The sequence below is a fragment of the Phyllostomus discolor genome, chromosome 4 (assembly GCF_004126475.2).
Source record: "Phyllostomus discolor isolate MPI-MPIP mPhyDis1 chromosome 4, mPhyDis1.pri.v3, whole genome shotgun sequence".
NCBI lineage: Eukaryota > Metazoa > Chordata > Mammalia > Chiroptera > Phyllostomidae > Phyllostomus > Phyllostomus discolor.
In genome coordinates, this window is record NC_040906.2 from 3859583 (window position 1) to 3886286 (window position 26704).

The window sequence follows — 26704 nt, forward strand, 5'->3', positions numbered from 1 at the left end:
GGTGTGTGCAGGGGTCCGTTAGCCAGAATCCCCATCTTGCTCCAGATCCCCTTTGTTTCTTGTAAAACAGGTGTGTGACAGGAGACAAAGTTGGGGCACGTTCCCAAGCTACTGACAGCCTACTTTGGGCGCCGTGGGCCCTCCCGCATTCCAGGCCCTGGGGCGAAGGCAGTTTCAAAGGCTGTTTCCCAGACAGTGGAAACACTACATGGAATTCCAAGGACTTCCCAGCAGACGAGTTGACAGAGTGGCCCCAGTATCAACAGGAAAATTAACTGTCTTACCTGCCACATCGAGAGTCACCCAGGTTCTTCGGCAGAGACTGAGACGCCGGTGTGGCTGGGGCCCCCCTGCTCGTCCAGCGCCGCTGCGGCCGCAGGAGATGACCCCTCTCCACTCCGGGAGCGGGGCGGTCCCCCTTCCTGGGACAGGGCCCTGAGGGTGGCTTCGTGCATTCTTTTGCCCGGTATCCAGGGCATTTGCACCTGAAACATGTTGGATGCTTGTGCCCTTCCACACCTTTGTGGCTCTCCCAGGTGGCCGTGCGGTGGTTGGCCACGGCCAGTGCTGCCTCTAAGAGCCAGTGCGAGGAGCCTGGCCTGCCTCGCCTCTAAGTCTTGTTCGATACCGACCGAGAAGGCAAGGCAACATCCATCAGCTGTGCCAAAGGGGTTCAGGCCCCGTTTGTAATTTCCGCCCCTTCTTAGGGGTGTCGGTAAGATAAAGTGTTCAAGTGGCAATAAAGTATCAACACCACTTAAAGCGGAGTGAGTGGTGATCAAGTGTTGCCCTATTAAAAGGTGAGCGTCTCCTCCGGAGACGGCAGGTCTGCATCGGCGCGGCTCTGAAAGGCCTCACCTGTCTGTCGTGGGCGAGGGCAGGGTTTTCTTCCCTTCTGAGTTAGCTCCTTACCCTCATCCTGATTCACTGGCTTTTTGACACATTCCGGGCCCCCATTCCAGCCAGTAAGCGCCGTGTCACCACGGATTTACTTCTGCTCCCTCCCGGTCGGTGTGTGAGTCCCAGCCGGCCGGGCTCGCGATCTGGGGCAGCCTCGGCCGCAGGCCTCGCATTGCCGGGGTCTGCAGTGCGCAGCTGATCTGCGTGTTTGCGGGCCCCTTCCCAAATTAGTTGCTTCTCTTCTGGAGAGAACTATGTAAAGGCCTCCCCAGGCCACATCGAGGGCGAGGGTTAAGATGTGGAAGTTACTGATGAAGCGCGAAGGGTCCTCAGAAAAGCTTCCCAGCCTTTCCTTGCACTGCTGCAGGCCAGCTGTCGGGAAAGGCGCATGCGTGTGCCCGGGCAGGGCCTCCTGCACCCGCCACTCCTCTCGGGCAGGGGGCGAAGGCGCAGGGAGCTGTGAGGCTGCGCTCCCAGTGCGCCCCGCGGGGCTGGGCGTCTCCTCCGGTCACGTGGGTGTGCGGGCGAGTTGTCTACTCAGGGGCTGAGGTCTCGGGGCTCCGAGGCCTGCTAGGTTCCCCCTGGGAGACAGGTGGGAGGGCCTCCCTTGCTTCCCTCTGAGATGATGGGGTGGAACCTCAAAGGGGGTCGTCCAGAATGCCATCGGGACACCCCAGGGTAGATGTTCCCTCCGACCTGGAACAGAGAGGGGGCGTGAGGCAGCACAGGAGCGGCCTGTGCGCAGGGAAGCTCCCACCCCTTGCCTGGCCTCCGACAGACGCGTCGTCGGAGCAGGCGCTGCAACTGCCCCTCCCATTTTCGGGCCGCGTCTCCCTCGCTCCCAGCCCGTACTGAGGCCAAGCCGTGTCACACGAGAGAATCAGTCTCCTGTTCCTGAGACACTCAGGGTCAAACTCGTCCCAGTCTCTCAGTGTGCATCCCAACGGGGGTCCTGGGCGCGGTGCACCCTGGGAAGGAAAACAAAGACTAGAACTCCTGGGCCTGGAGGGGCGTCCCCTGTCGCTGCTCCAGGAGCCGACCAGGGTGACGTAGGGCGTCCCGTTTTTCCCACCGCGAAGCTTCCGGGCGTCTCTGGCGACACGAGGCGCGATGCGCTGGCCAGCGCGAGACCAGGAGCGAAGCTCGCCACGGGCTGTCTGTACCCCGTTCACTGCCGGTGGAGCCGGCAGCTCTGACCGCGCTGGGCCCTTTCTGCAGATCTCAAGGCTGTTCTAAGTCCGGCTCTTCCCAGCGGGGAGCCGGGAGAGAGAGAAAACGGCACTCGTCACTCGGTGTTCCCCGCGAGGGCTGGAGGCTGACACAGTGCCGTTTCGTCCCGTTCGAGAGGTCCCTGCTGTGGCGAAATACGCTCCCACCTCGGGATCTGCTGAGCGTAAAACACAGAAGCTGCCGGAGGAGGAGAGGCAAGCCTGCCTCTGCGAAAACACCTGCGGCCGGGGAGCGGGCTGGGAAGTGGGCTGGGCTCTCAGGCTCTGGCCGCGGGCGGCAGCTCGGCCGGAAAACGGCCCGTCTGGGCCTAGACTGGGGGGGAAAACCGCCGCACAGCACCTCGGAACCCCCGAGTTGCTGCGGTGCCTGCGGCGGGACTGCCCTCGGGGTGCCCCGCCCCCCGCTCTGCTCCGGGCACAGACCTGAGGCTCAGGCCTCCAGCGCTGCAGAAAAGAACCACGTGAGTTAAATTGCAGGCCGGGCGCTCAGCAGGGGGCGCATCAGAGGCGACCACGCACTGATGTTTCTCTCCCTCCCTTCCTTCCTGTCTCTCTAAAAATACGTAAATTAACTCTTTTTAAAAAGTGTCACTTTTCCCACAGCACCGGAGACGCAGTGGAGGAACAAATTAACTACCCCACTGTTCTCAGCGCCTAGTCGCTCCTAGGGCTGGAGGTTTACCGTGTTCCGAGGACGTACTTCCTCCTGAGTCAGCCCTGCAGTCTAGGAGGGGGCGAGCACACCGGGGCCCAGCCCAGCTCGGCTGAACTGGAGCGCAGGGCTCCGGTTAGGCAGGTCGGAACAGCAGCGCCGCCTGCTGGACAACAGTGATCAAAGCCACGGTTTCGGGGAGGAGAGGGCTGCTCGGCGGGAAAACAGCACAGCGGTTACTTGGTAAAGCAGACAGACGTGGCAGTGGTCAGAGAAAGGAGAAAACGACTCGGGAATGAGGCACATTTGAACAAAAAGGCCTTGTTAGGAGAACAGGGCCTGGAAAAGCCAGGACGTCCCACTACAGGCTACCATCTGGCTTTCCCCTCTCGGAGACCACACACCTAAGCGGGGAAAGCTCCGCGAGGGTGGGGCTGTGGATGCTTCACCGCGCGCCTGCGTTGGCTGGGCCTCTGCTTGCGGCGGCGGGAGGCCTGGCCTTCGGTCCCGGCCCACGTGCCAGCTCTTCTCTCACGGGAGTCTTTGCTGCGGCGAGCGCCCTTGCAGCTTTTTTAAATAAATGCTCGACCCGTGCCCGCAGGAGGCGGCGACTTCTTGAAGGAAAGCGCGACGCTTTGCCCAGCAGAGGTATCCTAGCCCCTCCTACAGCTCCTGCCGGGGGCATGCGGATGCAAATGGAGTTGCTGGAAGCCACCCTACGCGGAGGAAGATGCTGCAAGCTCATCACAGCCCAGGGTTCAAACTGGCTTTTCTCCCGTCCGGGTTTGGAGGCAGAAGCGGCTGAGGGATCCGGGTAGGGGGGCCGGAGTGCTGTTCAGGGGCAGGCTCCCGAAGGCCACTGTCACCCCTGTGGTCGTCCCCACCTCCCACGTGTCTCGGCTCCTCCCGTCCGGAACAGCCAGGGGTGGGGGTGGGGACTCGGAGTGCCCGTCCCCAGACGAGCCATAGTCACGTTACTGTGATGGGAGTGCCCTGCGAGGTCCCTGAACGTCTTAGGGACTCACCCGACGCCTCTGCAAGGGCCCCACGCCCACAGGGACACCCGAGAACTCGGGCCGGAGGGAAGAAGTACGTCTTTCGTCTTCCGAGCCGGGGCAGAACCGGAGCACCATTTCAGAGCCCCTCGTCTCCACCCCGGAACCAGGCCTAGCAGGTCGGGGTGCCCCACCCGCACCGCGCGGCTTCTGCATCCCGCAGGGGAGAGAGGCAGGACAGGCTTGCTGGTGAGCCCGTACTCACCGCGCTCCACCCGGCTGGAGACAGAGGCGGGAGTCCCAGTCAGGGTCCCGGGTTTCGGCACCAAATCTGTTGACGCGAGAGACCCGGTTGTTGATGTGTGTGAAGAATTGCACTTCAGCAAATCTGTTAGCGTGTGGTCCGTGTACTAGGGGTCCGTTCCCATGTAAGAGAGCGGGCCTGGCTGGAAGGCAAAGTTTCAGGGCAAAGCGGGGCGGCAAAGGAGTGGCTGCAGACCAGGGTGGCAAGCCCCGGGGCGGCCTGACACCAGGTCTGGGGGCAGGGGGGGAGCTCCAGCACAAGTGTGCGCAGGCAAATCCTTTGCTCCGAGGACGCACACGGCTGGCGGGACGGGGGGGGGGGGGAGCCCCATATTGACTAACAAGTAAACGTGGTGCCCACTCTCCTGGGGGAATGTGACTACGTAAACTTAGGTGTGTTGGGGGGGGGGGGGGGGGCGGAGGTTGTCTGTTAGCCCGAATCCTGGTCTTGCTCCAGGTCCCTTTTGTTCATCTTGTTGTAAACCAGGTACGCGTGACAGGAGGCAGTTAAAGTTGGGGCACTTTCCCAAAGTTATTTGTGGGCTCCTTTTGTAAGCATTAGGGACTCCCTTGTAAAACAGATAGCGACCGGAAGTAGGCAATTCACCAAAGTCGTTTTATGGGCTCTTTCTTTGGGCTCCGTGGACCGGCCCGCATTCCAGGCCTTGGGGTGAAAGCACAGCTTCAAGGCTTTCTTTCCCAGACAATGGAAACGCTACAGTTTCAGGGACTCCCCTCGTCCCCTGCTACCATGGTGTGTGCTGGGAGGTCGGGACACCCAGCAGTCGGACCAGTCCCCCTGAAGCAGGAGAAGCACAGGCAGAACTCTGAGACTGCAACGCTGTCACTGGCCAGCATCTAAGCACCCTGGTTGCCAGGAAACACCTTTTACCAGTTAGGTGGAATAAATAGTAAACCAAGGCAGGGAGGAGGAAGGAGGCGTCTCACCCACTGACTCAGCAGTCCCGAGCCTGTTCTGATAATATTGTCAGGTGTCTCAATATCACAAGAAACACTATATTAACAAGAAAGAAGAAAAGTCCTTGAAATTCTATGTAACATTTCCACTATCTGGGGAAAAAAAGCCTTGAAATTGTGCTTTCATCCCAAGGCCTGAATGTGGGAGGGGGTCCAAAGAGCGAGCCTAAAACAACTTTGGTTAATTGCCTACCTCTGGTCACTATTTTAGGAGGGAGTCCCTGATGTTTACAGAAAGAGACCATAAATAACGTTGGAAATTGCCCCAATTTTATTTAACTGTCAGGTATTTGTTTTACAACAAGATGACCAAATGGGGTCTGGAGCAAGATAAGAATTCAGGTGGACAGACCCCCACACATACCTGAGTTTGGGTAGTCACATCCTCCCAGGAAAGCTGGTGCCACATTTACCTGTTAATCAATATGTAACTTTTTGCCCTCCTATCCCACCTATTTAAGTCCTGGGAACAAAGGACACTCTCTCTCTCAGGGGCTCAGGGGGCTCTTGGCTCTCGGGCCACAGGGCCTCTGGCCACGGGGCCTCAGGCTGCCCAGGGCCTTGCCACCCTGGTCTCCAGCCACTCGTTTTTCTCCCCCTGCTTTGCTCTGAAACTTTCCTTTTCACCCCCTACTCTACCCGGTCCTGTTCTCCTCCGTGGAAGCGACCACTAATAAACTGATTACACACTACTAGGTTTGCTGATACGTAATTCTTTACATGCGTCAGCAAGAAGAACCAGGTCTCTCCTGTCAACTCCTGAGTCAGTGGGTGAGACTTGTCTCCCTCCTCCCCCTGCCTCGCTTTGCTGTTCATTCTACCTAAGTGGTCAGAGGTGTCTCCTGGCAACCGGGATGCTGGATGCCGGCCAGGAACAGCAGCGCAGTCTCCGTTCTTCCTCTGCCGCCTCCTGCTCAGTAGTGCCTGTTGTCTTTAATGTTGTTTGAAACAACTTGGTTACATCGCATTTTGACAGCTGTCATATCAGCATGCATTAAAAGTCAGTTTTTGTGAAGCCATTTTAATACTGCAGATGGAAGAAAATAATCAACGTTTTCAGCATATTATGTTTATTATTCCAAGAAAGGTGAAAAAGCAACTGAAACACGCACACAAAAGATTTGTGCAGTGTATGGAGAAGGTGCTGTGACTGAGTGTGTCAAAGTGGTTCTGGAAGCTTCCTGGTACCACTGACGTTGCAGCCAGACAGCGCCGTGCCGTGGGGCTGGCTCGCGGGTCGGAGGGTGTTTGGCAGCCCCCCGGCCTCCACCTACCAGAAGCCAACGGCGGGGACAGCTGACGTACTCAGAAAACCCGAAGCAAGTCACTGGTGCAAGTAAAAGTGTCTTTATTTTACGGAAGAAAAAGGAACGAACTTTTTGGCCAACCCACTATTTCCCCCTAAGGGGACTGTAAGCCCCCGAGGGACTGCAGCAGGGACGGCCCCTGCCCCTGGCCGTCCCTCCCTCGCCTGGGGCCGGGTGGCACTTCCCAGCCTGCTCTTCCGCAGGGTGAGGCCGGGTCCCTCGGGTGAGCCTTCATTCCCAGTCCTGCTGACCCGGCAGGCCCAGGAGACCTCTGCTCGATGCTGCGGGCCCCCTCGGCCACACGGGGCGTCCCTGGGCACCGGACAGACAGCCCCGGGTTGTTCCGGGACAGACGCACCTCGTTCTGTGGGAGCTGCGACACTGGGGTCCCCCTGTTCAAGCAGCCCCGTCTGCCCCAGGTCACGGCCACCCCCGCCGCCAGGCCAGACCCGGCGGGAAGTGCCGGAGCACTTACCTGTGGGGGGCGGAGGGGTTCTCCGCGGGGAACGGCGCGTTACCCCTGCGACCACCCCACACTCGTGCCCTGCCCTCCCGGGCTGGCAGCGGCCCCCGCCCCCCACAGGAGTGCAGGCTGGGGGCTGCCCGAGCCCACACCGCCCTCCCTGGAAGCCCGGGCTCCTGCGGCCCCACCTGTCGTGTGGCCTGGGCTGGGGGTCAGGCCGGGGTCACAGCACTCGAGGCACGACCCCAGTGCCCAGCTGCCCCGTGACCCGACCCCCGCACGCGCTGACTGCGTGACTCGGGGCGGTGGGGAGCCTCCGCAGCGTGTCCTCGCCTGCAAGGTGCAGATGCCCACCTGGGGGAGATGCCCACCTGGGGGGAGATGCCCACCTGGGGGGGATGCCCACCTGGGGGGAGATGCCCACCTGGGGGGAGCCTCCGGAGGGTCAGGGCACGAACGCAACCTTATAAACGTGCTCGTCACTGGCACCCCCATCGGCCACTGTCAGCAAGGCCCGTTCCCTCTGCAGTGACTCGGTCACGGGTGTGTGACCCGATTCTAGACACTGAGACGGGAGGGGAGGTCCGCAAAGGCCAGGGCTTCTGACAGGTTCCTTTGGCTGGAGTGCCATCCTGTAAACAAAGGTGGTGAGCTTGGTCCTGGGTCGGAGCCCGTACAAGAACTGGTGGATGTTTCTCCTCTCTCTCTCCCCCCCCCCTCCCTAAAATCAAGAAGCATGTCCTCAGGTAAGGATTAAAAACCAGAGACACACATAAAAGACAACCACCTGCTCACACACAACTTACACTGAGCACGGTGAAGTCTGAATGTGATGCCCGGACTGGTGGCAGCCATCGGGTAACCATGAGGCCCACTCTTGGGTGGCCACACGGGAGGAGGGTGCACACCAGGACAAAGGTGGGCTCTGCTAGGCAAGGAAGGGGACGCAGAGCCGCTGGGAAGCAACCCCCCCACACACACAGCCCTCCCGCACCTGCCAGTCTGCTTTTCCACCCCACGGCCCCAGTCCACACCCCGCACCCCAAGGAACGGGGGTGACAGTTAAGTGGCCTTGGAACAAAGGTGCTGCGAGTAAACAGAGAAGGGGGCCGCCAGCCCGCAGTTTCACACAGACTTCAGTTCGAACGCCAGCCAAAACGGCCTGGCCTCGGCAGCAGCTGGGCCGGGGCCGCCTGGGGCTGACCCGGGGGAGCTCCATGCTCCCCAGGCACCCCCCCCAACACTGCGTTTCCGCCTGGCAGATCCTGGAACCCACGCCCCGAACCCTGCCACGGCCTCCCCTGCTGCTTCTCAGCCACCACCAGCTCGACTTGTTTTCGGAGCAGCCGGAAACCCATCCCGAGTCCAGTCTGGACGGACGGACGGAGCGGCGAGTGAGGACAGGAGCCCGGCAGCGGGAGACCCGGCACGGGCCCGTTTTATTTACACGCGGACGGCTCCTGCGCAGCCCCCGGCACGCTCCGCACACGGCGCTGCGGGGGGCGTTTGCTTCCACGGGGGGCACGGCATAAATTAGGGTCATAAATACGAGGGTGAGCCCCACCCGAGGGTACAAACCGTTCTCCAAGACTCTCCGGGGATCCTCCCTGCCCCTCCACGCCGACAGGTCCCTGAGGTGCCCCCGGGACACAGCAGGGGTGCCGGGGCGGGCGGAGGCGCAGCCCCGGGCCAGCAACAAAGACGCGGCGAGGGGGGCGCCGGCCCCCCGCCAGCGCATGTCCACGCAAGTCACGTGCGTCCCTCCCGCTCCTGACGCACAGGAGTCAGAGAGTGGCTTTCGCGCGAACGGCTGCTTCCGTCACGGACAGCAAGCTGCTGTCCAGCGCCACGCCCGACCCAGACTTCGGCCTCATCCACGGGCCCCGGGGCAGCTCCCCTGCACCTGCTCACGGAGCTGCAGCCTGTCCCGTCCTGTCCCGTCCGGGGGCCCCAGGACCTCAGGGCCCAGGCGCCCCACCTCGAACAGGGCAGCCTCCCTCTGGGACCCTGGGGTGTCTCCTGTGAAGCCAGCTTCTCCCTGGAGGCCGGGGCCAGACTTTCTCTCTCCACCTCCCGACTCAGACAGCTCCGCTGGTGGGGAGCGTCCCAGGCAAGAGGGGCCACACACAGCCGCCGCGGCTCCCCTCCAGCAGGCAGCCGAGGGCGCGTGCGCAGTGCGGGGCTCCCCCACAAGCCCTGACGCCGCCGCCCCACACGCGGCCACCCGGGAGGACCACGAGTGGAAGCGCCCACGGACCGGAGGTGGGCGTCCGGCCAGGCCCAAGGAGGGGACCCGCCGGGGCACGCTGGGCAGAGGAGCTGACGGCGGGGCATCTGCAAAGCTAATGGCAGGTCAATGCCGCTCAGCTCTAAGTCCCCGGGACGCCCCACGGTGACTGCCCAGCGCTCCGAGGCTTCCTGCCCAGCCCCTCACTTGGTCAGCCCTCCCCTCCGGGGTTCACCCGGGGGCTGGTGTGGGGTCCCAGGACCCCCCTCCAGGGCGGACAGGAGCCCTGTGAGGCACGGCGGACTCTGGAAGGGCAGCGAGGGGCACAGCCAAAGGCAGTGACAACTCGGCAAGAGGCGTGCGGACACCTCCAGGGACCCGGGCTCTCAGGCCAGCCCAGGCTGCCCACTCACGGCCACTCTGCTGGGACGGCAGCTTGTAGCCCAGCAGGACAGACACCCTTGTCTCCACAGGAGTCCTGGCCCAGCGCACACACAGCCTCTGTCCCAGGGAGGCCGCTCCGGAAGGACACGTGGGTGGCGCGCGCCAGCCCAGGAGCGCGGCTGCTGCTTCACCGGCCGCAGGAGGAGCGGGCCCCCCCCACCCCCCTGTCAGACTGAAACGGGCAGGGCTGGTGGCACAGCCATGGAGCCCGAGTGGGGCTGCTGTGAAGAACCACGAGTGGCCGGGGAGCTCCTAACTGCCCGGGGAGGGACGGTGCGGTCTGGGCCCCAACCCCTCAGAGAGCCGGCCAGAACACGGAGCCACACGCCACACCACGGCAGGGCACACAGACGGGAGTCCACGGGACAGCGGCGCCAGCCCAGCCGGGCCGCCCGCACGCCGCCGGGTGGGGAGCTGCGAGTCCGAAGGTAGCTGTGTTGGTGAGTCCCAGGCCCCGGAGCTGCGTCCTGAGCACGGGGCAGAGAAGTAGCACCATGAGAAGGCCCCGGGCCGCACGCTCACGCCCTCAGTGGCACACGTGGAGGACGCAGGCGGAGAGGGTGGAGGCTAGGCCTCGGAGGCCGGGGGGCCGCGGCTCAGCTCCTTGATGCCACACAGGATCCTCTTCACGTGGCCCACCTTGGTCACGCCGAGGTCCTGCAACGAGAGCAGAGCCCCCTGATGCCGCGCAGAGCCGGGCCACCAGCCGCGGACCACCCAGGACTCTGCACACCAACGGGGGTGTGACGGTGACGCCAGTGGGAGCAACGGTGGGAGAAATGACGAGCATGCAGACACCCCTCCTGTGGTCCCGTCACTGACACCATCAAGGGGACAGCCCACAACAGAGACCACACACAGGCTGGCGGTAAGTGCCACCGGCCCCCTAAGCGCCAGCGCCCGGGACAGGCCCAACGACTGTGCCGCCCGAGGCAGGCACGGCGCTGCTGCTCCCCCCCCCCCGCCGGACGCGGGGAGGTGCCCGCGCTGCAGGCGCTGGACACGGGCGAGCGGGACTGCGCTGGGGGGCCTCCATGTGCCCAGCAGCCACCGGGTCACCCCAGCTCTAACCACCTATGTCACCAACAGAGGGACCCCGTGTGCTGGCTCCCTGACCACCGGCTCCCTCTCCGGTGACCCCACTCACTGTCCACCTGCACTGAGCAAAGCGAGCCCCCCCCCCCCACGTGTGTGCTCTGGCTTGGCCTGGCCGCGGCCCCGGGCGGAGACATCACTGCCCCCCCACCCCGCCACCCGCCACCCAGAGCCGTGCACAAAGGACTGAGAACCCTGAAGGGAGTCCTGGTGCCAGACACGGCCAGGTCGGAGGGAGGGGGCCGGGGGGGGGGCCTCGGGGAGGCCCGGCCGTGGAAGTACCTTGAGGTCCCTCCGCTCCAGGTGCAGGAGCTCAGAGCCCCGGATGTCGTGCCGTGTGAAGATGTCCTTATACTCACAGAGACTGAGGTGCTCCAGCCAGGCAGCCACCTCCTCTGTCCCCCAGAGGTGCACTGTCAGAGACGGAGAAGCAGGAGCGCAGTGAGCCCCAGCGCCCAGCACCAGAGAGGCAGCGGCCGGCACCCCAGAGAGCCCCGGTGCCCAGCAGCGGCAGGCAGCCCGGACACCCCAGCACCCGCACCCAGACACCCTGGCACCCAGACACCCTGGCACCCACACCCAGACGCCCCCCAGCAGCAGCAGGCAACCCAGACATCCCAGCACCCGCGCACCCAGATGCCCCAGCAGCAGCAGCAGCAGCAGCAGGCAGCCCGGAGACCCCGGCACCCACACCCAGACACCCCAGCACCCAGACACCCCGGCAGCAGCAGCGGGCAGCCCGGAGACCCCGGCACCCACACCCAGACACCCCAGCACCCAGACACCCCGGCAGCAGCAGCGGGCAGCCCGTGCCCCTGGAGGGCGCAGAGCCCCAGGCCGAGGGCGGCGAGGGTCTGGCTGTGCAGCCCGAGCCGGCTCTGCCCCGCCGTCCAGAGCAGCGACTTCCCGCCCTTCTCCTCCCACGGCCACGGGAAGGAACCACTAGGATTCTGCGGCACTTCAAACACCAAACACACGCACTGTTAGCTGAACTGGTTGGAGGGAAAATGGGTGTGTGTGCCTCACTCACGCCCGACACCCTGAGGGCAAGGCCAGCGCCCGGCCCAACAGCGGGCAGCACACGTGCTGCTCTGGACGGTCGGCCCCGGCTGGGCGCAGCAGGAGGGGAGACGTGCACGGATCTCAGAGACGCAGAGCCACCGTCACCGACAGAACCACCCCCCCCTCCCCCGGCTGATCACGAGCAGAGAGAATCAAAGGGCGCTGCCCTGGCTGGCGCCAGCGCCACCACGTCCAGGCGGGGCCGCCGGCACGGAGAGCACCGGGGACAGCTGTCCTCAGGGCCAACCCTCCAGACGCACAGTTTAAGTCCCAGTTTACTGACACCAAGGAAACGGCCTGCAGAGCCGTTTCCGGCTGACTTCGCCGCCCACGATGGCGGTGGCCCAGGTTCCCGGAGGCGGGGGGCGGGGGAGTTGATCGGTGAGCGGGCGGAAGGCGGTCCGCAGCCCCCCCAAAGACGCAGGCCTGAGCGTGAGCTCCGTGTCTCCGTCTCGTCACCTCTGCTGTCCCCCCCCTCCCACCCCCAAGTCAGGGCAGGCAGGGGCTCGGTGGCCGGTCGCCTACTGTCAGTCCCGGAAACACATGTGCGGCAGGGACGGGCAATGGCCAGTGGCCAGAGCAAGCCAGAAAGCAAGGCACCCCACACAGGCCGCGAGGCCCCGGGAGGAGATGGAGGCCAGCAGCGAGCGGCGGTGCGTGCGGCCGAGAGGAGGGGGGGTACCCGGCGCTCCCAGGCTGCCGTGGGCATCTCTGCTCCTGCTGTTCTTCTCCTTCTTGAACTTGGTCACCAGGCGGAACTTCCCGCTGCGGCTGCGTTTGGACAGATCCGAGGTCACGTTCTGCGGTGCAAAGTGAGAGACACCGGGCGTCAGACGCAGCGCCCCGAGGCCCGCGTCCCGCCTGGGGCCGGCCGGGGAGGCCGGGGGGAGGCACGCTGCTCCAGCTGCTCCAGCTGAGCTCACCCTGTGGTTCCCCTCGACTGCTGGTCTCGTGCCTACTGTGGACTTTCAATGCCTGTCAAAAGTGGCTTCACGACGATCACTGTGCATTTTTTTCACACTCTATTTTTCATTTTACAACGCACACTTCCCACGCAATGACAGAGCTCTGTAAGGCTGTTTAAACACCAGCCCCACGGCAGGGAGAGCACCAAACAGGCTGTCCGGCCGACCTGCCAGTGCGGCACGGGCAGGCCGGGCCCGCGGCGTCCCGCCCGCCCTCTCCTTGCACCGACTCCCCCGGCAAAGTCTCAGGAGGACGGGAGCAGGGCGGCCACGGCACTCCAGGAGCGGGGCAGAGCCACCACTGCCCAGCGCCCCTGCCCTCGACCATCCTGGGGTCTCGGCCCCTCCTCCGTGCACACTCGGACCCCCGCACGCAGGAGCCACGTGCGTGGACCGCCTGTGGCACTCCCAGGTCAAGCAGAGTTCCCGTCTCTTCCAGGTGTGCAGCTCCTTCCTGCCCTCGCTGGGCGGGGATCTGCCCCGGGACCCCGCCCCCTTCGTCCCCCCACTGACCCCCGGGGTTCGGCCTCGCAGCTGTGTAACGGGGACATCCGGTGCCCCGGTCCCCTGAAGAACGCTCCACAGGGGTGTTTGCTGGGGTTGCCCCGACTGCGAGTCTGGAAACGACAAGCACCTTCACGCTGGGAGGCGCTGTGGGGACCCCCCGGGTTTCCCCACACCCCTCCCCCGGTCAGGGCCGTCTTCACGGACCTCGTGTCACAGGCATTTTGTTTTCAATTTTTCTGCCGCAAAAGAGACAGCTCACAGAAACAGTTTCTCGCCAGCCACCGTGAGTGCTCAAGAAACTCACTTTTATAAATTTCTGGCACTTGGCAAAACTGTCAGCCGTCAGCTCTAACACCAGCCGCCCGTCCAGCACCTCCGGCTACCGGGCGACCAGCCCTGGCTCCGGCCAGAGGACCGAGGGCTCCCTGGGCGCTGAGGGCGTGGGCAGGAGGCCCTCCCACCGAGCCCCCCGACACTTCCAGGCCCGAGGCTGTCCCTGGGTGAGCCCACCCCTTCCTTCCCCACACGGACGCCCCCCCATCCACCGACAACCCGCCTGCACCCAGTCTTTGTCCAGGGGATGGAACGGCCTTTTAATCCCTCCGCACTTTCCAGATGGAGTTCTTTTTCTAAAAGTACTTTTAATTGTTTTAGAGAGAGGAGAAAGGAGGGAGAGAGACAGGAAGAGAAACACAGATGTGAGAGAGACACATCAATCAGCTGCCTGTCCCGCGCCCCCAACTGGGGACCTGGCCTGCAACCCAGGCACGTGCCCTGCCTGGGAACCACACCCACACTGGCAACCTTCCGGCTCGCAGGCAGGCACTCGGTCCCCGGAGCCACGCCAGCCAGGATAGAATTCTTTTAAAGCAGTTTCTTTCATCAACTACTCGGTTTAAAGAAATGATCTGCACGGACCTACTGATAATGCTGAATTCTGGAATAAATGCACTGGATTTAAAACGTGAACCGTGGAAGTCCTGGACCTCCGTCTCCCAACACCGAGCACACCCAGCGCCACTTGCACGGCACGGTCGGAGGTGACGCGGGCCGCTAGGGTTTATGCTCCCCCGCAGCTCGGAACACGAGCTGAGGCCGTGTCCGCCTCCACCTGGCTTCAGCCATGCTTCTCACGTCACGGAAACCGCCGGTTCCTTGACACGTTCCCTTTGGAGGCCGTTTTTACACAGTCTTTTCAGGTTGTTCTGGGGCTTTTTTGAAAAATATCTTAAGATTTCAACTGGCATAAATTTTCCCTGAAAAATCAAGTTTCATCAATATTTTTAAATTTATTATTATTTCTTGGAATATAACTTGATTTCTTATGTTTTGTCACATTCCCTTTATCACTGCATTTTGTTTATTTTTTATCTGATTTGCCAGAGGGTGGTTTAACTTACTCTATTTTACTTTCAAAAACCCAGCTCACAGACTTACCACCCCTGATGCCCTCATCTTTATGCTGGTAACGCCCCCCTCCGCCCCAGGCTCCCCTGGCCCCTTGCACTTCACCCCCACACCCTCCCTCGGTGGGGACACGGGGACACAGAGCCAGAGCTCGGTGTGGGCAGCGGCACCGGGCGGCGAGGAGGCCAGCAGAGGGGCGCGGGAGGCCGGGGCCCGGTGCTGTCCGGAGACAGGCTGCGGTTTCTGTTCCCAGGCCCCCCCAGGTGGGGTGCGGCCCAGCCCTCCCATGCACTGGCACAGCCCTTCTGGTTCTGTAACTAAACCTGTTCTCAGGCGCCACCTACCTGCAGTAGCTCTCACCTACCTGCCGTCACCCCACCCCGGTCCCCCCAGGCCAGGACTGACACCTGCCCATCCCTCCCACCCACATCCTAGAAACCAGGACTGCCACACACACACACACACACACACACACATATACAAACACACACACACGGCCGGGAGGCGCCATGGGATCAGACGTACGGTCGCCTTTGTTTCTGCAGTGGCTGAGCAGCGCTTGCTGAGGTTTGTTTTGAAGACATTTCTCGGTTTACAGCATTGGAGCCACAGTCCCAGACAAACCCGGCTGCTGGTCACCCTGCCGCCAGGTGCCAGGCTGTGAGCCTCCCGCGGCGGCAGCTGCTGCCCTGCCCGTGAGGTGGAGACAGTCCTGGCCCTGCACCCGCCTTCCACAGAGACCCCCGTGGGGGGAGAGGCCACCCCCACCCCGGGCAGGGCAGGGCAGGGCTCAGGAGCCGGGGCTGCGGCCTAGTGGAGGTCAGTTGCCACTTTAAGCCAGCCCGTGCCCGAGGCTCCCGGGTGCCCCAGCTGCTGCTCCAACCGTCCGCTTTGGGAGTTTCCGACCCACGGCAGGCTGGCGCTTTAACGCCACACACTCCATTACCAGAAATATGAAACCAAAAAGAGCATAAAAAACACAAACTCTCAATTGCTTTGAAGTTCCTGAACTCCTCCTCCCAGCTTCTATACCGATGACGACTCCCTGCCGCCCGCAGCGCTGGCCTAGAATGCGGTGGGACTCAGACAAGGCCCCGTGGGCACGCCCCCTCTTCACAGAGCGCACGGCCCTCTCTACAGGGAGGCGCGGGCGCTGTGTGCCAACAGCTGCACACGCACTCCCTCTCGACACCCTTCTGTCCAGACGCGTGACACGGCCTGTCGTATCTGACCGATCATGGACTGGCAGCAGCGGCTCACACCCAACTGGGTTTCATCCCTCTCATCTCCAGAAGCTTTTGCCTTACACACGTGTGCATACGAATTAAAATGAGAACGGGGGGATCACTAAAAGAACAGCCAGGGGTATGTACCCCCAGACTAGCAGAGGGCACGGAGAATTGGGTGGGAAGAAGCGGGGCCGCATCAAAAAGGAGAAAATAAAGGGAACAGAAGAAGTGGGGCAAACAGAAAGCACAAAACCTAACAGAAATGTATCTAAACATACCAGTCATCACAGACAACACAGACAAATGTCAAACAGGCCGGACTCCCCAAGGAAACCAGAGGACCCGACTGGGTGGGAGCCCGGTGTTCAGTGGTACGCGGTGGAGAGACCCCCAAACAAGGCCCAGGGTCTGACCGGGACAAGCGCACGCCGCACAGGCAGACCCGGGGGGAGAGGGCGACGGGAGGTCTTCTCGGGACAACGAGCCCGCCCGCACCCAGTCCCCAGCCTCCGGACGCTGACGCAGGGACTCGCAGTCACGGACGCCGGCGGAGATACCGTGTGCGTGCGGAGCTGGGCAGTACGCAGCAGGCCAGGACAGAAACACAAGTTTGACAAAACCGTTACATCTTACCAACATCAAGTGGTCCCTTTGATCATGTATTGCCCTAGCTTTGCAATTGTTTGTATGTTAACATTGTGGTTCTGGAATTTTCTTACTGTGTTTTCTGGAAATTGTTTATTTTTAATCTTCCTGTGCCCTCAGTTTTCACTGGGGCCCTGGGAGAGAGAACTGGGCTCTGTGGCCCACGTGTGGTCGGATTTGTCAACGCAGCCCGGGACAGTCTGCTTCTAGGAGCGCCGTCCGTGTCGTTTTCTGTGTCTCACTTTCCCGTTGCTAGCTACGTACTAGATCCCAAGTTGTCTTTCATAATATGTTTTGTTTTTGTCCTTTATAGTGGCTTGGAAAGGTGAAACCTCTTCAATTCTACTAGACACTACCTTTCAGTTTTTAAAAAACATCACACTGACTCTACATTTCCCTAGTTATCGAAGCCAAGAACCTGGCTTAACCTCCTTCGCCCTTCCAGGAGGCATTTAATGTGCTTCCACTCCTCTGTCCGAGTTCTCTTCCCGACCTCCCCCCACCGCCCACCTCAGGGGCTTTGAGGACTTCATCTGGGGCCACGGGGCTTGCTACGTCACACCTGCTGCATATTTTGTATGCTGTCACCTTAGTGGTCTCGCTTCACCTGAAGATTTATTACACCTACAACTATCTCACCAGCTGCAACGAGTGCGGCCTGCCCTCACACCAGAGCGTCCCCGCTCGTAAGCTGCTGAGTCCTGCCGCCTGACTAGGAGGCCCGAGTGCCTTTCCACGCAGGTTTGTCTGCACTCACCTGCGAGCTCAGACATGGGCGCGCTGCACTGCTGCCCAGCCCGCCCGCCCCCTCGCCCTGCGGCTGCCAGCAGGGGGAACGGGCCACGCTGGCGGCAGGTAGGTACCCGGCGTCTAGTGTCCAGCGCCCTGTGGGATGCGCACCCTAAGGTGAGCTTCTCTCCCGGCCCACTGCGTTCTCCATCTCCGAAAGTCTAGGGTTCGCCTTTGTCCAGACGCTGCCCACGAAAACTGCCCGTCCGACAGCCCCTCGCCGGGCTCTTGCTGCTGACCCTCCTGCTGCGGGAGGGGACTGCGCCCCGGGTCACAGTGCACCCGGGGTCCTGTCTGCCCAGCCCCGGGGCCTGTGGCAAGTTGGGAGGTCTCCGAACACGTGTGAAAGGACAGTGAGGGCGTGAGCCAAGCACGCCACCGCCTCCGCCCCTGTCGAAAACAAACTTCTAGGACTTCCGGCCAAGATGGAGGCGTAGGTAGACGCCCTCTGCCTCCGAGCACAACCAAAACTAAGGACAACAAAAATTTATAAACAAACAAAAAACAACCAGAACAGAGAGAAATGAACTGAACGCAAGTCTGACAACCATTCATCCAGAGCGGTAAGGAGGGGCGGAGTCAGAGGCCTACGGAGAGGGGTCGAGGGGTCCCGGCAGGAAAAAGCAGTGGCTGGCAGACGCGGGTGCACAGGGTGCAGGCGGCAGCTGGCAGACCCGGCGGCAGACCCTGGGCGCGGGAGGCAACGGGCGGACCCAGTGAGGGGCGCAAGGCAGCTGGCTGTCCGCAGTCACACATTCCTGCGCAGATAAACCAGCTAAAAACAGGCAGCGACACAGGCCGAGCAACGCAGGGCCCCAGCACCGGGAAACAAAGCCTAAATGCACCGACTGAAAACACCTGCGGGGGCTGAGACCCGGAGAACCTCCCAGCCTCGCAGGAGAGCTCCTGGGGGAGACCCACAGAGCCCTAGAAAGTACCTGAGCCCACCTGCTCGGGAGCCAGCACCAGAAGGGCCCAGTCTGCTTGTGGGAAGCAGCAGAGGGGACTGAAGTCCTAGAGAGAGCGGAGCAGGTGCCATTGTTCCTTCTCAGACTCCGCCCCCACACACAACGTCACAACCCAGCGACTGAGGTGCCCCGCCCAGGTGAATACCTAAGGCTCCGCCCCTCATAAGTAACAGGTATGACCAGACCAAAGGGGGGAGGGCAGGGGGAAGATGGCTCAAACAGAATTAAAAGCCCCTCGGCCAGTACTTTTAAGCAAACAAGAGATGGCCAACCTATCAGATGCACAGTTCAAAGCACTGGTGATCAGGATGCTCACAGAATTGGTTGATTTTGGTAGCAAATTATATGAACAAATGAAGGCTACAATAAGTGAAATGAAGAGAAATACACAGGGAACCAAAAGTGATGGAAAGAGAACTGGGTTTCAAATCAATGGAATGGACCAGAAGGAAGACAGGAACAACAAAACAGAAAAGAATGAAGAAACAAGAATTCGAAAAAATGAGGAGAGGCTTAGGAACCTCCAGGACATCTTTAAACATTCCAACATCCAAATTATAGGGGTACCAGAAGGAGAAGAGGAAGAGCAACAAGTAGAAAACTTATTTGAACAAATAATAAAGGAGAACTTCCCCAATCTGGCAAAGGAAAGACTTCCAGGAAGTGCAGGAAGCTCAGAGAGTCCCAAAGAAGTTGGACCCAAGAAGGAACACACCAAGGCACATCATAATTATATTAGCCAAGGTAAAAATGAAGGAGAGAATCCTAGAAGCAGCAAGAGATAAGGAGACAGTCACCTACAAAGGAGTTCCCATCAGATTGTCAGCTGATTTCTCAAGGGAGACCTTATAGGCAAGAAGGGGCTGGAAAGAAGTATTCAGTCATGAAAGGCAAGGACCTACATCCAAGATTGCTCTATCCAGCAAAGCTTTCATTTAGAATGGAAGGGCAGATAAAGTGCTTCTCAGATAAGGTCAAGTTAAAGGAGTTCATCATCACCAAGCCCTTATTTTATAAAATGTTAAAGGGACTTATCTAAGAAAAGATAAAAAAACATGTATAGTAAAATGACAGCAAACTCACAATTATGAACACACCTAAAACAAAAACAAAATTAACTAAGCAAACAACTAGAACAGGAACAGAAGCACAGAAATGGAGATCACATGGAGGGTTAGCAACAGGGGAGTGGGAGGAGGAGAGAGGGGGAAAAGGTACGGAGAATAAGCAGCATGGACAATAGGTAGAAAACAGACAGGGAAGGGCAAGAATAATATGGGAAACGTAGAAGCTAAAGAACTTATGACACACGGACATGAACTAAAGGGGGGAATGTGGGTGGGAGAGGGTGTGCAGGGTGGAGGGAATGAAGGGGGGAAAATGGGACAACTGTAATAGCATAATCAATAAAATATGTTTAAAAGAAGAAAAAGAAAAAGAAAAGAAAACAAGCTTCTAGGAAGCTGCTGTTTAACTGACCAACGCGTCTCCCCAGCCGGGCAAGCAGTGGGGCGGGCCGGCGGGGGGCGGTTCAGCCCGCCTTCTGCCCAGTCCCTGGGCAGCCGCACAGTTCTGCTGCCTCGGGCAGCCTGTGCCCAGGCACCAGGGCCGTCCTGACACTGGCTCCTTCCCTCTGCCCGTCCCTCTCCACGCCTGGAAGGCTTTTACTCGAGAAGTCTCGAGAAGCCACATCGGGGCTGCAAGACTGACGCCGTGTTAACCCTGAGGCCGCACAGGGCACACTGAATACAGGCACCCAGGGGAGAGCCACGGCACCCAGCAGTGCCCCAGCCGGGGGAGCCCCACGGCCCACGTACCTCTTCATCACTGGGCTCCATGAGCTGGCACAGCCAGGGGGTGTCCGACAGCTTCCTGAGCTGCTGGTCCATCTCGGTGAGAGCAGCCCCGAGCCGCTCCTTCTGAGGGGGGTCCAACTGCTGCTCCCGCGGCGGGGGTGGGGGTGGTGGGGGAGAGACACAGCTGGTTGTGGGCTCTGAGGAGCTGCGGCCACAGCCAAGTCCCCGGGTGCTGGGCTCCACCCGGAGAGTCCTTACAAGGACTTCCGGAAACTGAGTCACAGAGCCTGGCTAAGGGGTCAAAGTGAGAGCCTCCCCTCCCCAGGAGTGTCAGCGAGAGAACTAAACTCTCCTCTGTCCGCAGTGGAGCAGACCAGACCCGTCAGAGAAGCGCAGCTGCAGGGCTGATGCCCCACTTGCCCCCGCCGCCCTGGGACCCCCGTGGGAAAGGGGGCACATGAGGGAGGCGCTGCCCCGCTCCCAGAAGCGGGCACTTCGGAGGGAGGGGGAGAGGGTACAAAGACTGGCCTTTTGGGGCCGTTCTCCAGCGTGTGGTTTTAGCAAGTCCCCTCACCCCCTCGGCCGCCCACATCCTCACTTGGTAGAAGACAACGGTTGCCCGGGCCCGCTCTCTGCTCTGGCTCCGGTGACTCAGCAACCCCCCACTCCCGCCCCCACCCCGAGGGCTTCTGGGAGCTGCCGCCTCAGCCAGGTCTGCAGGGGTCAGGGAGGACGGGTGGCGAGCACCGGGCCTGCCAGGCCCCAGGAGGACCGTGGCCGTGTGCAGATGTTCGAGGGAGAATTCTGTCTACAGGGACGACGGCGCCCCCCACAGGATCTGCCGTGCTGGAGAGGAGACGACGTGGCTGAGATGTGGCCAGAAGGGTGTGTGCACCAACCACGTGGTCAGGTCACGTCATGACCTCTGAGGAGCCTCCCAACTACGGGTCTAGGCTCCGAAGGCCAGGAAATCCGGACTAAAAGGTGCTGCCCTTTTGTGCGAGAATGGCCTCCTCACCCAGCGAGAGCCCGCCCCCCAGCTCACCAGGGCCATCTTCCCAGCCAGCAGCAACTCCGTCTCACTGCGCAGGGCCTTCATGTTACTGACCATCTCCAGGACAAAGCTGCAGGTCAGCCCCTGCAGAGAACAGAACACACACTGTGGAGGCGGCCCGAGGGCTGCACGCGCCCGGGGGGGCGGGGCCAGGGGAGGGCAGGGCAGGCACCTCCGCGGCTCTGGGCCTGCTGTACACTTGGTCCAGGGACTTGGAGCTGGCGTTGACGGCGTGGGCGAGCTCCTGCTCCATGTCCTGGTGGGACTGAGCGATCTCCCGGATGCTGGAGGGAGGAGAAGCGCATCCTCATCAGGCCAGAGGAGGGGGGGACCTGGACGTCACCTCACTCTCGGGAATCAAGTGGGGACAGTAAGTGGACTGTTCCCTGGAGTCCAGGGCTTGTTTTCAGATCCACGAGCTGGCTCTGAAGACACCCGCGGGTTGTAGGCTTCCATCTACAGAAAGTCTGAGCAATCTCTGAGAGACGACGAGGGGCCGCAAGCCAAAGCCAAGGGCAAGGGGAAACCCGCTCGGCCCCGTGAAGGGCCTGGGGGAGGACCGCCACGCCCGTGCCCGGCGGCGGAGCGAGACCCCGGCCCAGCAGCAGGACGGCGCTGACCTGTGGATGAGGGCCCCCGCCGCCTCCCCGAACTGGTCCATCTGGGTGGCCTCTTCCTCGGACAGCATCTCCGGGTGCAGGGAGAAGGATGGCGGGCGGGACGACTCGCACTTCTGCTTGTCCTCCCAGGACTTCAGCGTGTTCTCAAATTCCTGGGGCACGAGAAGCCAGCGCTGCAGTTCCCACCACTCCCGGGGGCGAGCGCGCGTCCAGCGACAGCGAGCGTGCCTGGCACACTGACCGGCCGGCGGGGCCAGAGAGGGGACTCTCCTACACCGGGGAGCCGCCGCTCTGGCTCAGCTCTTACAGCTCAGAGTTTCTAGCACTGAACGTGGAAGCCCCCGAATCTCCTTACAGAAGCAGCGCAGGTGTGCTCGCAGGTGAGCCCCAGCCCCTCGGGCAGCCCTCTTACCTGGTCTCGGGTGAGCATCTGTGCCCGGTTCTTGTGGATGATGCGGATGTATCCTGGAGGCTGGACCCAGGCCTCTCCGTCCACCTGCACCGGTACACCCTCGTCCCCCAGGATGGAGATCTTCACCGTGCGACACTGAGCAAACATCACAGCCGTTACCTGGGCACCGAACTCGGCCACGAAGCCTTACAGTGCCGTCCTGCCCTGCGCACGCCTGCGCATGCCAGCCGACCCCTGGAGCTGCAGACCCCACACCTACAGCCAGCCCTGTGGTCAGAGCACCCCCTCCTGTTTGAAGTTCATGGAGCTGAGTGTCTGCGCCCCCACCCCCAGGGTCCCCTCAGCCAGCACTGCACCTGTGACCCCAGTGAGGTCTCGGGGCCCAGACAACAGCACCAGCCCACAGCGAGACTCGTGGCCTCCAAGAGCCGCTGGGCCCCCGGGCACATGCGAACATGCCCAGAACAGAGCAAACTGCCAACAAGTGGTTAAGGGTGCACCGCCCCTCTTTTCAACAAAAACAGTGCCGCTAAAGAGTCATAATTGTGAAGTTCAAGCTGCCTGCCGTGGGGACAGACTGGACAGCACAGCCTGGGGGTCCCAGCAGCTGGTGTGTCAGCTCCCCCCGGGGTCTCTGTGCGTGAGAGCACCACGCTCCCCACCCCCACAGACAGACCCTTCCCAGCCCAGGGCCAGAAACAAGTAACAGAGGTGCCGGCCCTCCAGCGCCCCACCAGCTGGGCCGAGCCCACACTTTCCCCACTTCATCCCGCCTCAGCGAGAGGGGCTAGGGCACGGGCGGCATGCACAGGGCAGGGCAGGGCAGGGCAGGGGCTCGGGGGACTCCCATTTATTCTCCCGGGCTCTGGGCCCGGACGCATCGATGGGAGCAAGTGCGGGGAGACTGCAGCTCTGGGCCAAGCCCTGCCTCGCCGCACAGGTGTGAGCCAGACAGCCCCCCAGGCCCGCCCTGCCTCCAGGACCCCAGCCGGTACCTGGGCAATCCGGTGGTGCTGCAGGTTAATGACCCGGGAGACAGCCATCTGCATGCTGCCGAACACGGCGACCACCTCCAAGATCTTGTCATCGAACGACGGGGCTGCGAAAGTCTGCAAGGCCCGAGTCAGAGCTGACCTGCGCCCCCACCTCCCCACACGCGCTGCTGCACTGGCGCCCCAACTGAAGGGGCAACCGTGGGGTGAACCCGTTACTAAGATCCTGAAACCAGCTGCCTGGGATCAATCCCGGATCTGCCACTCACTAGCCTCATGACCTTGGGCAAGTCACTTCGTCTCCCTGCCCCTCAGTGCCCTCACCTGCGCCTGGGTAACGCCGGTATGCGTGCTGGCGTGCGCCTCACAGGCTGCTATGGGGGCTGAGTGAGCACGTGCACTCCCAGAACAGCGACCAGCACTGTTCTGAAGTGCCCGGGGGGTGTTAACTGCCTTGACCAGCTCGTATGTACAAAGCAAGCCACACCCCAAAAACCTGTCAATGCCTCCCAGAGTTCTCAGCATCAATTCCAAAGCCGTCCCCTGGCTCACACAACCCCACTGGAGTTCCAGCTTCCCTGCACCCCACCCGCTGCAGGGTGCCGCCCAAGAACTCTCTTCCTGCCTTGCCATCTGGCCACTGCGCCTTCCGTCAGCGGCTCCCTCTGCCCAGAACAGCCTCGCCTCGCCACCCCCGAACCTGACCTGGCTGACCCCAAGTCATGTGCTTCAGGTCTCCACACAGATGTCCCCTCTTCCTAGGAGCATTCCCAGATCACCCCACGTCGGGGGTGGGACTGGCTTCTGCATCTCACCTATGCCTCTGACCACACCTGTTCTACTCAGCCCCTCTTCTCGTGAGTGGGGTCCCCATCTGTCTAGCTCTCCACTCCAGCCCACTGGCAGTGCAAGGCAGGAGCATCCATCCCTCTGCATCACCGACAGAGCGCCCCGAGTGCCTGCCGAGGCTCCACTGGGGCCCCAGGTGGCTGACGCTGTGTGAAGGGGCCACCCCTCTGGTCACCACCGCCCTGCCCCCGAGCTCAGGCCCATGCCACCCAGCACCCGTGTACGTACGTCATCCTCCTTGGTGCCCCCCCAGAAGTTGGTCCCTCCGGCGTAGCTGGGAATGTTGAGGACAGCAATGCCCTGCAGACTGGGGAGCGGGATGGGCCGCCCGTCACACTGAGCGGTGGGCATGCAGGACAAGGAGAGAGGAGAGACGCGGAGCATCCGTTAGTCCTCCGCCAGCAACCCGCACGGGGCAGAAGGGCCCACAGGAGTCCGACGGGCCCCTGAGCACCTGCAGTCACGGAGGCCCCCGGCTCACCTCCAGCAGGACCTTCTGCTCCAGGTTCTTGTAGGTTCTGTGCAGCAGCTCTCTGGTCCCGAGAACCCCATACCACATCATGTTCTTGGTCCGACTCCTGGACAGGGGAAGCAAGGAACGGCCGTGGCCGTGGCCTTCTCTGTACAGGTAACTGCAGTCGTTGCTGCAGGGTGTGGGGGCCGCACCCGCTCACAAACGGGTCGCGTCCAGCCCTCCCCTGAGGGCTGAGCGACACCTCCAGGAAGGGCGTGTTCCTGCTAGGGGTCTATGAAAAGTGAGCAGAGCCAGACTTACTGGAGGAAAAGCGGCATTTCCCAAGAAAGTGATCGTACCTTGAAAGGCAAAAAGGTCCAGACACTTGAGGACCTCACCCGAAGTTTATAAATCATGACTTTTTCTGACTATAAAACCACGCTTACCACACACACTTTGGAAAGTACAGGAAAACGCACAGGAGAAAATAGTCTCGTCGCCCCCAGATCTACCTGTGCCGACGACAGACACTTCTGTGGTCTCCTGTCTGTCCTGGACCTGTGAGCCACGGGTGCAAGAACCGGCCCACGGAGCCTCCCGGCCCGCCCTGCCCCCCTCCCCCTGAGTGGGGCACGCCCCATGCGTCCTGCGGCGTGGCCGATCTCCGTGGGCACATCCCCGAGTCCCGTACTGGATCGACCCTTCTGGCTGGGCTCAGCGCGCTCCCGCTCCCCAGCTCTGACCACACAGCAGCGGCCCCTGGCCAGCTTCCTGTCACTGCTTTAGTGACATCCCCAGCAAGAGCCCTCGGGGCCTCTCGTGTGGCAGTCTTCTGCAGGGGGCTCGGGCTCGGGGCCCTGACCCCGCCCCAGCAAGAGGCCGGGCTGCCCCGCTGGCCCAGGACACGGCACCTCCACACGCGCTCTGTGCCATGCTCCTTCACGAGAGACACGACTCTCCTGAGAGACTCAGCCCCCGTTCTCCTCAGGCAGGGTCACTCGCTTTCTCACGCTGAGTTTGCCCCAGCGTGGCCCACCTCAGGGGAACCCTCCTCCAGGCTGGCCTCTTGGACTTGGCCCTGCTCCCACCCAGGCATCTAGGCTCCGAGTCCATGCCCCGCCTCAGCACACGGCGCACGGTGGCCCGCTGACCCCAGGAACGACCTCACGGGTCAGGGAGAAGCGAGGGAGCCTCGAAGGAGGTGTGCACACAGCGCCACCCACCTGCACTTCTCGGGGTGCTCGTCCCGCTTGTTGTTGAAGTCCAGGGATATCTTCGCGTCCAGGCCGATGCCGAAGTAGTTGTTCATGACGCACTTCTCCGTGTAACACTCCCTGCAAGGGGGTCAGAGCGGGTCCCACAGCCTGCTCAGCGCTCCCGCCCCCCAGCCTCCGAGCAGCTCTTCCTGAGGGCAAGGCTCTGGACTTTTTTTTTCTTGGTGACAGTTTTATTGAGAAATAATTCATATGCCACATAACTTTCTCATTTAAAATGCACAGTATGACTTCTAAAAAATATTTATTTGTTTTTAGAGATTAGAAGGGGGCGGGGGAGAAACATCAATGTGTGGTTGCTTCTTGCACACCCCCCAGCTTGGGGACCTGGCCCACAACCCAGGCGTGTGCCCTGACTGGGAATCGAACCGGCGACCCTTTGGTTCGCAGGCCGGCACTCAACCACTGAGCCGCACCACCAGGGCTGAAGTGTACAATGTGATTTTTGACACACTCACAGAGTCACGTCACCACCACAACCACCAGTTTGAGAATGACTGCGTCACCCCAGAAAGAAAGGGCGTATCGCACCCCCTAGCCAGCAGTGCCAACCCCTCCCCAACCCCCGGCGACCACCAGCCTGCCTCCTGCCTCCTGTCCCACGGACCTGCCCCCGCCGGGCACTTCCTGTCAACGGGACCCCACGACAGGGGCCCTTGCGTCCGGCTCCCTTCAGTGAACGGTGTTTTCAGGGTTCGTCTGGCTCTGTGTTTGATCCCCTCTACTGGCCCAACACCACCCCACTGTGGGGACGACACCCATCAGTCCGTGCGCACCGGGGCTGTTTCACTCGGGACCAGTATGTGCCCACATTCGTGCACACACGTTAGTGTGGACGGGTCTCTTCTCTCGTGGGCCCATCCCCAGGAGTGGGACTGCTGGGCCCGTGCAATCTCTGGGTTCAGGGGACCTGCCAGGCTGTCTTCCAAAGCGGCTGCCCTGGCCCACATTCCCACCGGCAACGTCACGCCTGGTGAGTCCATGGCACGTAGACTCTGTTCCTCAGGACATCCCTCGGTCGTCCCCGACCCAGTTAAAGCAAGTCCGCTAATCCGAAAACGTCCCTCCCAGCCTCGCGGCAACACTTC

General features: G+C 61.6%; 1 protein-coding gene and 1 long non-coding RNA gene across 3 annotated transcripts in view; one reads left to right on the forward strand and one right to left on the reverse strand.

Moving 5' to 3' along the window:
* Positions 1-3700: 3700 nt before the first annotated feature.
* LOC118499963 lies at positions 3701-18169 on the forward strand. Its single transcript, XR_004902482.1, has 3 exons — positions 3701-3712; positions 5976-5977; positions 17898-18169. It is a non-coding gene; the product is annotated as an uncharacterized LOC118499963 (long non-coding RNA).
* The window catches only part of DGKD (diacylglycerol kinase delta), a 102853-nt gene continuing 85754 nt past the window's right edge, over positions 9606-26704 (reverse strand). Inside the window, exons 19-30 of one of the 2 annotated variants that reach the window (XM_028510034.2) lie at positions 25566-25676; positions 24370-24466; positions 24117-24224; positions 23043-23156; positions 22048-22182; positions 21636-21787; positions 21188-21299; positions 21007-21099; positions 19983-20102; positions 12338-12455; positions 10876-11006; positions 9606-10155 (exon numbers count right to left, since the gene is read on the reverse strand). In XM_028510034.2, coding sequence (XP_028365835.1) covers positions 10066-10155; positions 10876-11006; positions 12338-12455; positions 19983-20102; positions 21007-21099; positions 21188-21299; positions 21636-21787; positions 22048-22182; positions 23043-23156; positions 24117-24224; positions 24370-24466; positions 25566-25676 — 1381 coding nt within the window. In that variant the 3' untranslated portion in view covers positions 9606-10065. The remainder of the gene's footprint in view (positions 10156-10875; positions 11007-12337; positions 12456-19982; positions 20103-21006; positions 21100-21187; positions 21300-21635; positions 21788-22047; positions 22183-23042; positions 23157-24116; positions 24225-24369; positions 24467-25565; positions 25677-26704) is intronic. The other variant, XM_036022686.1, reaches the window with a different exon arrangement.